This window comes from Cyprinodon variegatus, unplaced genomic scaffold (assembly GCF_000732505.1).
Source record: "Cyprinodon variegatus isolate N-32 unplaced genomic scaffold, C_variegatus-1.0 Scaffold103, whole genome shotgun sequence".
Taxonomy (NCBI): Eukaryota; Metazoa; Chordata; class Actinopteri; order Cyprinodontiformes; family Cyprinodontidae; genus Cyprinodon; species Cyprinodon variegatus.
Genome location: NW_015150556.1, coordinates 65,350 through 82,320, shown reverse-complemented (window position 1 = coordinate 82,320; position 16,971 = coordinate 65,350). Strand labels below are relative to the sequence as shown.

The following is a 16,971-nucleotide window of genomic DNA, read 5'->3' as shown; positions in this document are numbered from 1 at the left end:
CTTTTCCATTAACATATTAAGTAGTGCTTCAAAAGGCGAAACGCTTCCCAGGTGAAACTTAGTTTCACTTCAGGTTTGAACCACAGTCCACGTGTGGGATTCCTCCTGCTTTGCTTTGTCTTTCCGACTGGTGGGACGTTAGTTGGACTAACAGCAGGAAGGAAGTGCACGTGTGTGAATATGAAGGGAAGGAAACCAATCCTCTCAGGACCTGACCAGAAAAACTACAAGGCAGAAAACAACCAGCAAGCTCACAAAACCACTCCCTATATTAGTGACAAATATGGATATCTTACTGTAATCATTGCCCTCCCACTGAAAATCTAATAGTTTATGTCAGAAAAAAATATATATTTATTTAGGTATTTTTTTCTATTTTTATTTATTTATTTATTTTTTAAAGTACAGGTTTAATTTTAATCCCTCAACCAAAACTGAAAATAAATAATGACACTACAAGAACAGTAGCTAAGATTAAACTCTACAGGTTTTAATGTATACAAAATAAAGGAACTTGAAATGACCTAACCCTTAAAAAGTAACACTATGTTTCGTTTAAAAATAATCAGGATATGAAACAGATTACCAAATGTCTCCATTTACATATGGTGTCAAATATGAGTCATACATTTCCCACTAATTATAAAAGGTTTGTTGAATAGAAAGAGCTCCCTCTACCTTCTCAGAACAGAAATATACATTTTTCAGCTTTTGTTTTTGTTTCACATCCCTTTCTTAACTTAAAAAGGTCCAAAGGGTGTTTTAGCAAAATTGAGAAATAAATCATTATTTATAAACACCATCTTAAATCTTCTTTGCTGTGATCAAAGCAAATATCATGGTTGAAGCAGTACAGTCAGATCTGTATCGACACCCCCCAGTGAGCCCATTCTGAGAAGTGTTTTCCTAATTGGGTTTGGTCTGTTTGCAAAATGGGCCAGAATTGTACAGAATTGTACAGAAAAGAAATATTAATGACTCCTCACAATAATTACTCAGGTAAAAAGTAGATCATCTTTTATCATCAGTGTGCCATTGAAGGCAAAACAAAGATTTTTTTTTTCCAAATACTAATGAATTATTAAGATATAAATCGATTTTTTCATATTAATGTTCCCCTTTGTACTTTAATCGATTCAGTATCTCTTTTTTCCACCAGTGCAAGAACAGAAAAATCTATCAAAAAAAAAAAAAAAAACTACATTTCAGAGCAATGTCAGACTTACCTTAGTGCATGTATGCAGTACACCACCCTGGGCATGTTTTTGCGGTCATACACATCAGTGGTTTCTGGATAAAATATCTGAAATAGGAAAGCAAAGTTATTATGCTATTTTTCTCTTTAGCACTTATGTTCTGTAAAAGCAGTCCAAAAAAATATTCCACTGATAAAAACAAAAAAACAAGAGACATATGTCCAAAAATAAAATCCTAAATAAAAAACCTAAATATGCTTTATAATATCTGACTGAAAATCTTTCTAAAGATACAGATACAACGGTGAATCTCACTGATAAAATAAACTGCTTATTACTGTTCTACTAAAGATACTACATCTCCTTTCACCTTCATTTTCAAAAAGTGAATCAGATTCAAAAAGGAGCATCACATTTTATATACTTATCGGTAAGCAAATTGAATCGTTTAGCTTTTAAGTTTTTCAGTATTAACAAAAAAAAAAAAAAAGGAGCATTCATGTCTGATGAAGCATTTAGGTCTTGAAAAACTTGCTCATAACTACAAGACTTCTTTTTTTCCCCCCCAAGCCTGGATGGACACATATTTTAGCGAAAAATAGAATTAGAAAAAAAAGCACTATAAGTGTTTTGGGATTGGGATTTCATTTGTCATAATTTTTCCATCATCAGCTTTTTCTTATTTACCAATCAGACAGGGATATTTCAAAAAAGATCACCATTTATCCACCCTATAATGTGAAAAAAAAAATTAAGACACACAGAAATAAAACTGTTTTATTAAAATAATCAGGAAAAAATTTGACTTAGAAATTAAGGTTTTACATTTGTTTTAATCAAATCATTTTATTTCATACAAATTATTTCTTGATGTTTTCTTTTCCCAAACCCTCTTTCATATGCATCATCCTCATACGTTCATAACATTATTACTGCCTTAAACCATCTAATTTGTCAAAACATTTTACTTTTAAATACCTGTTAGTCAGGTTGTTTTACTGGGTACTAAGTGAGAGAATACCTCGGCCTGCACAAGGTATTCAGATTTACAGTTCTGCTACAGTTTCAAAATAAAAGCATGGTTGTGCACGGTTCTTTGTCTCTGGTGACCAATGACTGCTGCAGATGTGCAACAGCCCAATGGATGGATGGATAGAGAGAGAGTTTAGTTGTCTCTGAGGTCAGACAATAGAGAAAATATCTACAATATGACAGGTTTTTAGTTTTCTGCTATATTTTCTATCTATTGAAATAATAAACTGAACAGACCAGAGGGTCAAGACCATTATTTTTCAGAGGCTTTGGTCAAACTCTACCTATAATTATAAATATGGATTATGTATTGTCACACAAAAAGTTAAAGAGGATGGTTTATTCTGTAAACAAGGCAACAGGTATGCCTTTATTCTTCATTGTTTAAAAAGTGTTTTACAGATAGAAACTAAGCACACCCTTTGGCCAGAATAGAAAGAGACTGATCTGCATGAATGCCTATTTTCCCATAATCACTTGTTAAAAAGGGACCGGGGACTTACCTTAGGAAGGCCCACTGACTCCATGGCCCTAAGCCACTGCACAGTGTTGTCAGTGTGTCTAAAATGCAGCCCTTTGCTCTGCGGACAAGCACAGCAGTAATAGTGAGGGACTAGAAAGAAAGCAGTTACAAAATTAACCCAAAGTATAAGAAATGAAAACAATGAGAGTTGGTTTGACAGTTAAAACCCGTGGTTGATGCTGTGTTAGACTATTTTATACTTGATGTGCACTTTAAAGAAAAGCTTTCTTGTAAAGCTTTCAACACAACAGCTGCATGTTTCAGTTTGGCTGAATCCTGAATCTGTTCATAACTGTCAGGAAGTATAAAACCGTTCATTAACCACAAAGCAATCTTTAATCTGATTAGATGAAGCAGATTAACGGAAGCAGATAAAAATAAATACCTTATAACGAGCCTGATCTCTGTCATAGATCTTCTTTGCAGGCACCAGTTTAGGGGCAAAAAAATTGGCAAGTTTTCCAAGATAAACACCATTCCGAAGTCCATCCTCCAGTTCTGTAGTGGCGGGCAAGTCCTCCTCTAAGCAGGCCTCCATCCAGCTGCACAGAAAAAAAAAACAATGCAAAGTGTCTGTTTAAACCCATGTATCTGGATAAACCACAGAATAAATTCACACCAATTAACATTTATTCATTTCAAGCCCACTCACTTCTGTGGATTTCATTTGTATTAAAATGTAACAGACTGTACCAAAGTACTGCATAACTGTGATATGGAAGAAACAGGATTCATAGTTACTAAGTTTTTTGCATAATTTCAGATCAGCATAAAAGCAGCAGTTCAGTGAAGGTCCACAAACATTAGAGATATTTCATGGAGGAAAGTTCAGTCCGTGAGTGGGAAAACTGAAACAGTATGGTATGCCTCCAAACCTACTTAGACATGGATGGTCCTTCTATTAGTTATGCTCTCAACAAATCTGGCCTTTGCTGAAGGGCGTGCAGAAGAAAGACAGAAAGTCACAAGAAATCTTATTTACAGTTCATCATACACCTTGTAAGAGACAAATCTATGGCTGTAACATGATTACTTTAGTAATAAACTATTTTATTGATTATTCTGACAATTACTTAAGTCAACGGATATAAAAAAAAATAAATATTCAGCAGATTTTGCACCCAAATACTGAGGCTTAATTGATGGGTAATAGGAGTACATGAAAAAATGGAAATAAATCTAATTCCTTTTTTTTTTTTTTTTTTTTATAAAGTTAAAGATTCTTAAGCAAGAAAACAGTTGAAGAAAGCTACAATTGTTGTAGAAATGGACACAAATAAAAAAGTGCATTACTGTAAGTTTTCCTACATATAGCTCATCTTTTTAAAGTTTTTTTGCATTGAAAAGCATGCCTTTATTCATATTTTAACTGAATCCTGCAGGATTCCAGTTGCACTCTTCTAATCAGTGCAAAAACAGACTTCTAAAAACAATCTTATCACAGAGAACTGGTATAACAAAATAAATAAATAAAAATAAAATTACCATTGTCCATTTTTTTTTTTCACAATAAAAAACCCAAAGAGACTGAATAAAGTTTGAGTTTCCAACATGTCATAAAGTGAAGCAGTTGAAAGGTGTGCATATCAAAGGAAGAATTTAAGTTTACCACTTTTCTCCTTCCAGGGGTGCGGTAGCTATTGGGGGGGAACACGGCCATCTAATATCCACATTTGTATTAGAAAGATGTCTGAAGGCCCACATGGAGTCAACAAGTCAATGTTGGATTTTCCTGCACCTGCTTTCCTTTATGTCGAAACTAGAGAAGTTTAACACATGCATCCAAAACTAAATCACAAATCACTGATTCACATTCCTTTAGTTGTGTCCTTTGAGTCATGCAAATATAAATTTCCCTATTGGCAGCTATTTATGGTAACACCCAGATATATGGGACGTATTGATGCATTTGGCGTTGCAGTGCTAGTGTAGGGGAGAGGAGCATTGTTGCAGACAACTCCCACACAGAGTCCTGCATGCTTTAGGGAGGAGGCTGCAGACTCTTTTACAGTCTGCTCATTGACTTACTGCATATGAATGACAAAAATGTGCAAAGTAGGTTTCATAATCACTAAATAATGCACAATATCTTTACAGAACTGAAAACTGAGTCACCAACAGGTTATTCTTTTTTTATATTTCTTTGGTTCACTTAAAACTGATGTCATTTCCTCTAAACGATTAGCAGCTGCTTCATGGACACAGTCTCAGCCAGACTATTTCCAGAGGGGTGTCATTCCAAAAGCTAGTGAACGATTTGTGAGCCTGCTGAATTATTGCGGTATGAGAGCATGTTACACATCATCTTCTAGCCCAGATGTGACATAACCATTTATTACAATGCTTTTACCTAAATCCTAACCATAATTTAACACTGAATCTTAGCAAAGCTATTACTTTGCTGTTCATTACCTTGACACTTTACAGAGGGTTCAGGGTGATTCCATTTGCTTATGATGCATTTATTGGTTTAATTCACAACAAACAATCCCAACCTCCCTTCACTTTTAGCGGCAGCAGTAATACGTCTCCCACATACACGCACAGGACGCCTTGTTTAGATTCATTAGGGCTGTACAGGTGGTGAGCGGCAGTTTTCCAAAACATGGGTCAGCATCTTAAAGTGCACTGTGTGCTTTCAAAGCACAGCTAATGACGTGTGTGTATCAGGAGGAATAAAGCATTCCAACAGCCTGTTATCTCAACCGGTGGTGTGGAAGGCTAATAAAGCATGACCACACACTGAGAAGGAAAGTCTGATTATGTTTTCCACATGTGGCGTGGATGCGTTCATATTAAGCAACTTAGGCGTTTCTAGACAGGGGCCAACAGGGGCCAGTGTCCCAGTAGAAATGGTCATGGCCCCTGACATAATGGCAGATACATTTATGATAAATTAATTATATGTGCTGGCACAGCAATCGGAAACTATTTTGATCTTTTTTTTTTTTTATCTTTTCAGGTTTATTGTTTAGGATGTTGTAAAAAAATAGGTTGTTACATTTTTAGCTTCAGGCATATTAAGATATGATCACAGAATTTTCTGTATCTGAGGTTTCCAGAGCAGTAAATAGCTATTTAGTTCACTTAATATTTTAAACAATGAACTTCTGGCCCGTTTTGTGTCATTGTTTTAGTAGGTGCCTCTGTCAAAAAACACAGCATGAATTGATGCTTCGTGTGTGTGTGCATGAAGCACGACTTCATACACACACAAAAACACACTTCTCTTCTACAGGTCATTTTCCTCAATCTGTTCCATTCAGTTCAGTCCAGTCCAGCACTGGCTTTTGCATCTGCTTGCAATTGTTTTGTAGTAAACCTTAACCCTGTTCTACTCCTTAGGTTCTATCTTTCCTGCATATTTTAGATAACTCCCTGCTGCCACACACATTACTTTAAAGAATAGGTGATTAACAGGCTTCTGCTTCGCTTGATGGTATGTCTGAGGAGCTAATGCAAACTTCTGAAAACACCACTGTTTTAGATGATTGTATTATCTTATCAGAATACCACTAATCTCTGCAAAAGCATGTCAATAATCCATTCGTTAAAATCAACTGTGTGGCAACAGGGAAACATCTGAACTATGCAGGTCAGGGGGTCCTAAAGATCACCGCTTTAAAAAAACAAAAACAAAAAAAAAACGCATTCTTCACAAACAGTTGAATCTATGTGGATAAACTACTCCTATAAATTTAACACAACTTCATGCCCTTTATCGGCCACTTCACAGGTATGCACTACATTGTGTTGCTGCATGCAGACCAGGTAATTTGACTCCGAAAGAAGCGCATCTGCATTTTGCAGGATTGTAACTCTATCTGCACTTAGGAATGCCTTCTGCAACAAAAACTCCAAATCAAATCAATATAAACTTGAAGCTTAAAAATATGAAAAAATCTGAAGAGTTAAGAATGAATTTGATGGGCACTTAAAATATACATTAGGGTTTCCTATTATACAGTGAGGAAAGTAAGTATTTGAACAACCTTCTATTTTGCAAGTTCTCACACTCAGAAATCACGGAGGGATCTGAAATTTTCGTTGTAGGTCCATATCCACTGTCAAAGAAAATAAAAAGAAAATCCAGAAATCACAATGTATGAGTTTTTGAACTATTTATTTGTATGATACAGCTACAAATAAGTATTTGAATACCTATCTGCTAGAATTCTGACCCTCAAACACCCGTTAGTCTGCCTTCAGAATGTCCACCTCCACTCCATTTATAATCCTAACTTAGATGCACCTGTTTGAGGTCGTTAGCTGCATAAACACACTGTCCACCCCATACAATCAGCAAGAATCCAACTACTAACATGGCCAATACCAAAGAGCTGTCCAAAGACACTAGAGACAAAATTGTACACCTTGACAAGGCTGGAAAGGGCTACGGGGAAATTGCCAAGCAGCTTGGTGAAAAAAGGTCAACTGTTGGACCAATAATCAGAAAATGGAAGAAGCTAAACATGGCAGTCAATCTCCCTCGGACCGGGGCTCCATGCAAGATCTCACTTTGTGGGGTCTCAATGGTCCTAAAAGAAATTTAGAAATCAGCCCAGAACTACATGGGAGGAGTTGGTCATAGGGGTGCAAATCACACCCATCACGGCGATTTGATTCAATATCAATTTCCTGAACCAATGATTCGATTATTTTCAATCCTCAAGAATACAGCATGATACGATTCGATAAATTGGCAATTTTTTTTTTTTTTACCTTAGAGGCTAGACAACGTTTCAAATTTGAAATAAATGAATGAAAGCTGTAATATCGCTATGCATTTTATTTGAGAAACAACAGCAAATAACAAAGGTAGCAAAGTTGTACACCACCTAGGCCTATGAAAACCTCATTCACTGTAAAATAATAATGCCTCTGTGTTATAGATTCTGAAAGGCCTTGCATCAAAAAATACTGCAAGTGGAAAGAGGGTGGTGGCTAAAGGAAGTGAGGATGGAGGGCAAAATATGTTTACCGGCACCACAGCATCGAAGTCAGAATTACATCCAGGAGCAAATTGATAAAAATAGCGGATGTGTCGATGCATCGATCCAACAGCCTACGATTCGATGCATAATCGTTTTTATACAAAACGATTATTATTTACACCCCTAACTCGTCAATGACCTAAAAAGAGCTGGGACCACCGTTTCCAAGGTTACTGTTGGTAATACACTAAGACGTCATGGTTATAAAATCATGCATAGCAAGGAAGGTTCCCCTGCTTAAACCAGCACATGTTTAGGCCTGTCTTAGGTTTGCCAATGACCATTTGGAGGATCCAGAGGAGACATGGAAGAAAGTCATGTGGTCAGATGAGTCCAAAATAGAACTTTTTGGTCATAATTCCACTACCCGTGTTTGGAGAAAGAAGAATGATGAGTACCATCCCAAGAACATCATCCCTACTGCGAAGCATGGGGGTGGTAGCATCATGCTTTAGGGGTGTTTTTCTGCACATGGGACAGGGTGACTGCACTGTATTAAGGAGAGGATGACCAGGGTCATGTATTGGGAGATTTTGGGGAAAAACCTCCTTCCCTCAGAGCATTGAAGATGGGTTGAAGCTGTGTCTTTCAACATAACAATGACCTGAAGCACACAGCCAGGATAACCAAGGAGTGGCTCTGAAAGAAGCATATCAAAGTTGTGGCATGGCCTAGCCAGTCTCCAGACCTAAACCCAATAAAGACTCTTTGGAGGGAGCTCAAACTCTGTATTTCTCAGCGACAGCCCAGAAACCTGACTGATCTAGAGAAGATCTGTGTGGAGGAGTGGGCCAAAATGCCTCCTGCAGTGTGTGCAAACCAGGTAAAGAACTACAGGAAACGTTTGACCTCTGTAATTGCAAACAAAGGCTACTGTATATAAATATTAACGTTGATTTTCTCAGGTTCAAATACTTATTTGCAGCTGTATCATATAAAGAAATAGTTAAAAAAATAATATATTGTTTTATCTGGATCTTTTCTTTTTTAGACCCCTCCATGATTTCTCAGTGAGAGAACTTGCAAAATAGCAGTTCTAATATTTATATGCCTCACTATATTTACACAGATACAAATAAAATTTGCAACTTTGAATGCACATAATCACAGAATCGGCCAATATTACCAATGCCAATTCACCTTCTGTCTTGTCTTGTTTAATATTTTTAGAAAATGTAGAGAAAATGCTAAAATATTACATTAAGATTAATCATCCATTAGTTTCTAAATATATCTCTATCTTATAAAAATACAATGGATTATGGTTCTGAACCAAACTGCAACGGATCAATCAAACTAATCACTGATCAACACAAAAACACAACCAAATAAGATTTAAAGACATCTATGAATAAAAAATTGAAAATTACATATATTTATATTCATATCTTAAAAAAAGTAGGGTAGGAAATAACAGGAACCATAACAGTATGAAAAAGAAAAAAAAGGTTAGGAGCACCCGGCTCAAATAGTTTGTTCTTATCGTTCACAGAGACAAACCGAATAAAACAAAAGGCTGATGATGGATGAAAATGCTAAGAAAAAAGAAGCTGATCAAAATACAGCCAAGGAAGATGCTGCAGGGGTTAAATAGTTTTTCAGTGAAACTTCACTTCCGGCACTTAAAACAAAGAATGACTTGTCTCCTGATGCATGACAAGCTTCTTGTTGTGTTTACAACCCCCCCCCCCAAAAAAAAAAGGCTTTCCTGTCATTGTCTGACCTGCAACTCAAAGTGAAAAACAAAACCCAGCTTCCTGGAGAGTCCAGGTACTTTCATTGTTAACACCTCAGTAGTAAATTAACTCTTTTTGCTTCCAGCACCAGTATTTCTGTGTACACAGGCGGTGTTTTGGAAGCTTGCGTCATAGAGCTTCATCATGCTGGTCATGAGCTTTATGCCTTGGGGTGAGCCACCAGAGTGTCTTGTTTCAAGTGGCAGAATTACTTTGCTCTAAATTTCACAAGATAAACAAATTAAATGATTGATAAAGTATTTTGAGCCTGAATGGTTGATGCAAAATCTGTTCACAGGAGCTTCTCTATTCAGTAAAGCAATTCTGTTGTATTTTTTGGCATATGAAGAATAGAGTCAAACAGTCCAACATCCTGCAAAATGTCCAAGTATTAAAAACATGGATCATAACTTCCTGCAAGAGCTTCCAGAAAAAAATCAACATCAAACAAACGAAGGAGAAAATAATACAACTTGCAACCTTGAAGTAATAAAGGTAGGTTATGTTCAGATAATAAAGAGCAAAACTAAATGCATAAGGTCAACCAAATTTCTAAAAAGATCAGATTCAGAATGAAGCTTGAGTTTCTAATATCCCTGACCCAGACAAAGATTCAAACATGTGAGGATCACGACAAATATTCAAATGTTTTAAAGAGGCGTGTCTTTAAGGTGGCGTGGGGTGGATCTGTATGTGATGCAGAGATAAAGGTTCACAAGCAAGAAAAACATGCTACAAATGTAAATCATCACTTGTTTACTCTCTGGTGAGGGTACAAAGTCTCCCTCTAGAACTTCTGTGTGACATAGCATGTGTGGTCTCTGGGAGGGTGCGTCTGCAAACTGTCAACTCTTTACTGAAGTTAAAGATTTAAGACATTAAACAAAGTACTGTTGTAACAAGGATCTGAATAACTTAATATCTCAGTTGATGTATAACTTTACGCCACCAATGAGCGCTACCAGCAGATAGCTCTGTGTCTTAACACAGGCTCAGATTGTTTTGAAATGAAGACCTTATTACCTGAAGACTATAGTGGTTTGAAATGTTTGATAAATCTAACAAGGGATTTTTTTTTCATGGTGGAATACAACATCATTAAATTATCGTGACTGGACCGAGAAAGTTAGAATAGCCTTAACCACCCTAAAAGAGAAAAGTGGATTTAATCTTTCCAAACTGCTAAATTATTCAATACAACTGTATTAAATCCTCACAGAGCCCTTTTCCTAATAAAAAAAAATGTTTTTTTAAGTGCTGATGTTTTGTGATGCAACCGTGACCTTAGTCTGACTCCTAGAGTATCAGTTTTAGATGAAAATCTGCCATCAGTTGCATTCTCTTCCTATTTAGTTATCAGGGTGTTACCGTTTGCACAAGACCCTTTAATGTTGAGTACTTCAACAACTTCTGAAGGAGCAGTCCAAGATGTAACTGATAATCTATAACACAGATTTCGGCTGGCCAGTGTAAACCCCCTTCTGGGTTAGTTAAGTAACAAAAACAAAAAAAGCTCAAAGAGGAGATGTTGAAAACATCTCCCATGCAAAAGTCTTAGGGCCTGATCTACAAAACGTCTAAATAATTGCGCACACAAAGGATTACAGGTAAAAAAAGTGGTATAGACTGGGGTATTTATATTGGAATAGTGCGTTTTCAACATGCCTGTGCTCTGTATGGAGTCTGAAGAGCAACTTTAAGAGAAAAAAGTAGATCTCTGCAAACTTGTATTAGGTTAAGCTGCTAGAGGGCATAATGACCACTTTTCATCACAGCCATTCTCTTCATCTATCAATTTATGCTTGGTCTGCACTTATCACTGACTTAACATTGAAATATATATATATATATATATATATAATTTATTTATTTATTTATATTACTTACAAAGCTACAGTGCTAACGTGATTTCAGAGAGCATGATAATTAGTAACAGCATACAGTATATAAAGTATTAAATACTGTATTTCCTAACAACATCAACTATACCTGAATCCAAAAGGAGAAAGCTACTGTATTTTTTAAACCTACATTGTTGGCTCTATTAAACTTTGCAGAAAGTAACTCTTTTCTGCTATACAATCTATAATCTTATCACTATTCGGCATCTATGGCAAGTCTGTATTAGAACACAAGTTAGAATTTTTCTAAAAAGGGTGCTGTACTTGCGTTAAGAGTTTTCCCTTTTTAACCCTCAGGTTTTGGTGCTACCTAGCAACAAATCTGGAGCTACAATATTCAGTGTTGCTCATCAACTCAGTGATTGACAGGTAATGTTCTGCAGATAAATACCATGACATACTGGAGCCACAGCACTGAACAACTCTCTGAGTTATAGGTGCCACAGAGGTTTTTTTTTTTCAGATCTCCACAGTTTATTGTCTTGCCAGTAGAATCGTAGAGCTTTGTCATAAACAAGTCCACACTGTGCGCTGAGAAGATCAGCCTGAGCGGAGTCGAGGACAAGAACAAAATTTGCATTTGCACTGTGGCACCGCAAAAAAGCAACATGATGGGGTCAACAGGGGACAGGACCCAAGCAACCTGAACTACCGACCCGTCAGAATATCCTCAGTAGCCACCGGTGCCAGTCAGCCACTGTATCAAAACTGTACTGGTCATTTACTCTGTTAACATTTGATTATTGGTTTTCTGGATTTAATTAGATGTCATGGACTTTGTACTTGAACTAGAAGGTTCACAACATTTTAATCTTTATATATATATCTTTGCAGTATATCTCTGGATATCAGCTGTGTTACTGTCTTACAAACTGTCTTGAGAGTACATTTCTAGTAAAATAGTTCTCAATAAAAATCAGAAATCTATTTTCAACTACCCCAAAGTAGGTGATGTAATTATGCAAATATTTGATGTACCCCTGGAGGAATGCAACATAATTAGTGTTCATCTACAGACCTCAAGGCCCGGTGTCCTGGACTTTTTCGGGCTGTTTGCTACCACATCAGCAGGCACATTGTAAATTAGCTGCTAATTATTCTGTGTAGAGCCTGCTAATGACTCATTTATTTGACTCAAGTGTGTTGAATTGCTAAAAGATCTAAAACATGCAAGACGTTGACTCGAGGACTGACTTTGACTACCATTAATGTAAAGGGACAAAAGGAGGGTAAAGGCGTTGGTCAACCATTGGTGCATTGCTCCTTATCTTTGGGGGAGCTCTTATTGTCAGGACAAAAATAGTTTACCTTATTTACATTAACTCTACACATGACAACAGAACATAAAACCAAGTAACAAAATCCCCTAAGCAATTTGATGTGTCAGCAAAGACTACTGTGACAAAAATGACTGAGCCAACTATAAGTCTTACTTTATAGCACACGATTCAGACTTGTGAGGCCAGGGCCTAATCCCATGCACCCTGTGGTGGAGAGATTTATTGCAATCGTGTTTTAATCCCAGTTTAACTAGGCACATTTCACAGAGCACAGGTCCCCCTGCACAAAGGAAGGACAGAAAGTCACTGCAGCTGAGATTAAAAAACAAGTAGCAGATGAAGCCATTTAGGTAAATGTGGTTATTAGGTAATTTGGAGGTTAGCCTCAGCATTTCTACCTGTTTACATCCTGCTTTTACAACTTACCCAATAAACTATAAAAAGTGTCATAATCTATGATTGATCTCTGTATCTGCTCTATTTAGCTCTTGTAAACCCTTACTATCCTGTGACATAAGCAGATAATGCAGGTTAGCCGGTCTGCTCAGAGTGTCAATGCAATTTCAACTGCCTGCCAACAAAGGCAGACAGAAAGTAGAAGTCCTAACAGAAAGTTCATTTTTAAATTATCACGAGAAAGTAGAAAAATCAATGGAGGTACTGGTGTCTGTCAAATGGGAGTGTCAGAAAGAGAGGGTGGTAGAAGAGGCACCAGCAGACTTCCTGTTCCTTCTCATGCAGTAGGATGCTTTTGTATGCAAGACAGGAAGTGGTTTTGTTTAAGGCTGGTTCAGAGAAGAGATTTATAATAACTTGAAGACATCTAAGATATCAGTTTGTGGTGTTAAAATATCTGATAGGACACTGTTTAGGGACTCTTAGCATAGAGGACAACTTTTTCCACTTCATTATCATTAATGTTCTCCAGAAAGTTCACATCACTGAAACTTAGATGGAAATAAAGCTGAAACAGATACTGGGCATAACATTACAGCTAATTTTCTCCTTATATATCAAACCAGATGGAATCGTCTGTGTAATGCCAGTCAAGATTATCTACTTCAAATTATTACAGTATTTCAAATTTTGAAATATTAAAACAATGAGATGTTTATTGTTTTCATACATCTATATACATTTTAACTTTGCTCAAATTTCCAGACTTTTACTTAGTGTCCTTGTAGGATTTTATTTCTATTTAAACATGTAAAATGGGTTAAATATTTCACATATTTTCTCAAGAGCTACTCTCAGTGGTTTGCTTTAATTTTGGCCCATTCTTCCCAACAGAACTTTATAAGACCAAGACAGATTTACTCACACACACCTTTAGTTCTGTGAAAAAATATCTAGGGGGTTTGAGATCAGGGCTTGCTGAGGATTGCTTCAAAACATTGTCTTATTTGGCCTTAACATCTATAAACATAAAGTATGCTAAGGGTCATTCATTATTTGAAGGACTAGTTTATTACTTACCACTTCTTACCAGATTTCTGGGAAGTGGGAGGCTCTATATGTCCATATGTTGTGCAGCTTTACAAGCAGATAAGGAATATATTGAATATGTGTATTAAGTAACTAGAACTGGAAATTATATTATTAATATGTGGCGTGTAACATGGCTTCAGTTGGCAACCAGTTGTCTTGCCTATTAGATTGAGAGGGTCATGGGACAAAACAAAAAAAAGGGGGCAGTCGGCTACTTAAATAATCTCTGTTGCAGGGATGTGATATCAGGGGAGTCGCTCTCACTTACAGCAATTGACATTTCTGCTTCAACACACTATGCTCTGTGTTATGCCATATATTTTGTGAATAGCACCAGTCCCTTGAAAATAGGAATGTTAAATGGACCCACCCATCACATCCACATATTGATCATCAATTAGCATAATGCTAACAGCCCTGTAATTCACACCTGGGATAGTGTTCTCTGACCTGCAAGCTTCCCTCAAATGTTATAACGGTGCCCATTAGCAAAATACTTGATTTTAGTTTCATCAAACTATAAAACATATTTAGAAGTTAAGATCTTTGTCCCTCAATGTTATTGCATTATGTAATCTGTCCATTTATGGTTTTAAAGTAATAATTTCTTTCTTTCTGAGTGAACCCATAGAGTTTGCTCTCTAATGGAGACTCTTCTTTTTTTTTCCCAGCTTCATCCAACTTCTTCATCTCTTTTATTTGGATCCGGCCTTTACAGGCACATCAAAACTCTTTCAACTCAGGGATGAAGCACCCATCTCCTTTCTCCACGATGGTGTTAAAACTTGTATACAATTGTTTCACTAGAGGATTGTGGCACATTCAGTCATCTGAAAACTGGACCGAAGGATGAACCAGGATTGTGGAGTTTGCAGTTATTTTCCTGTTATCTTGGTTATTGGTTTTGATTGCCAAAGGTTGTCACATAATGAAGCAATGTCTGGGGGGGTTGCCTTGGAGTTAAACCACCAGTGTTCCTCATATTTTAGGAATGTGACCACACCGAGCAGTACTAGATGGTAAAATAGCTTTTTTGACTCTTATATTATTATTATTATTATTATTATTTTTTTTTTTTTTTTAAGTACTTCATTTTCAACATTTGCAGCAAAGAGGCTTTGGACATTTTTCTCCTCTGCAGATAGGATTGTTTCTGACAATGTTTTATTTTGGGACATTTGGTATAATGTTTTGGAATCGTGCTCGGACATTTTGCTGAAATTAGACTATTTAGATGAATTTCAATATGTGTATCAACCGCTGACATACCTGCGCACCTGCACATAAATGTGAGGAACCCGTCTTATAGAGATCCTTCAGTGCTTTGAAAATGTGTTCATTTTTACATTTACAGGTATGTGGGCTTGTTTAGGTGTTCGTATGTTTTAGCGATTCTCCTAAAATTAACAAAGTGGGTACCCGCCCCACCGACGAGACGGCCTACTGAACCGGTGTGCTTCCTAATACGCCACTGACTCACATGGATTCACCATCTGGTGAACATGTACGCTCCCACTTTGGGTAGATCACTCAGGTCTTTCTCAAGGACCCTGATATCTGTCAATAAAAATCTTAAATTCTGAAATTAATTTATAGAAATTAATTTCTATAGCTGAAAGTGAAATTAGTCTAAAGACTTTTTAAGCCATTAAAATACAGTTTCAAAGCAGATTTATTCAGTTTCAGGTTAAAAAATACAGTTTCAATTTAGGGAATTTCACTTTCAAACCTTTAATTTCAAATTTTGCATAAACAGATTAACTCTGGGCAATTCAAATTCAGTTTCTGATATTCAAATACAGTTTCTGCCCATAGAGCTCGGCCTTTGAAGGTAGAGGTCTGGCCATAGGGGGGTTCAGAAGAATTCCCAGGGTACTTCTATCAGGTTGAACAACTGTGTCTTTTAAACACAAAAATAAGAAACATCAGTTTGAAGTTGGTGTATAACCACCCCCTCTGCTGCAGGTGGTTCAGTGCAATGTCTCAGTGAGTCAGTCTGATAGTTTGCATATTAGAAGGAGATATGAACGGCGCCTCCCAAACTAAAAAAAAATTAAGAAAAAAAAAAGAAAGAAAAGAGTGGGCTAAATAAGCAAATATGCTAAAAAGAAAGGAGAGAGAAGTGGACCAGAGAAGATGAAAAATTACATTTTTCTTCCGTTTTGCGATTTATCCCCATTATGCTCCAAGAACATCCTGATGGTAAGGAGAGTTGATTCTGTTCTAGAGCTTTTCTAGAATATCTGGACATGAGTTAAAGAAAAACTCATAAGAATGAAGACACCATAGACAGCCCTTTAGCCTCATCTTAGTCAGACGGCAGTTTCTCAATATCCAGACCTCTACAGTAGATCCTTCCTGCCTACTGCTATAAGAATCTACAAACAACTTGAAGAAAATGTCATCAGGTAAAACAACTTTTGATTTCAAAGTGGGACTAATAAAGTATTTTAGAAATGAATTTCCCCTTCCCTTCCCTCATATCATACCGTTTGGCCTCCTCTAGGTGACACAGGTACTCGTAGGCAATGTTCTGCCGCCTCCTCTCATCCATCTCCTCTGCTGACAGCCTCTCATCATCCTCAATGGCTGGGGGGAAAAAACAAGCACATTTAAATAACTATCCTATTTGTCTTTTGATTAGATTGGTTTTGTTCTAGGATTAAAAAGAGAAGGTCAGCCTCATTTGTTTCATAATCACACTATAAAAGTGCATCATGATTGATTTTTATTTACATATGTACAATATTCTACATATTTATATACAAATATACATACAGAAAGCCCATATTCTTATCTTCAGCTACCACAGTATACATGT

General features: G+C 36.6%; 1 protein-coding gene across 1 annotated transcript in view; it reads right to left on the bottom strand.

The window, feature by feature from the left end:
* The window catches only part of LOC107084533 (ras GTPase-activating-like protein IQGAP1), a 53,887-nt gene that overhangs the window by 31,998 nt on the left and 4,918 nt on the right, over positions 1-16,971 (bottom strand). The window contains exons 2-5 of the mRNA XM_015374420.1: positions 16,640-16,739; positions 3,137-3,293; positions 2,732-2,809; positions 1,227-1,303 (exon numbers count right to left, since the gene is read on the bottom strand). Coding sequence (XP_015229906.1) covers positions 1,227-1,303; positions 2,732-2,809; positions 3,137-3,293; positions 16,640-16,739 — 412 coding nt within the window. The remainder of the gene's footprint in view (positions 1-1,226; positions 1,304-2,731; positions 2,810-3,136; positions 3,294-16,639; positions 16,740-16,971) is intronic.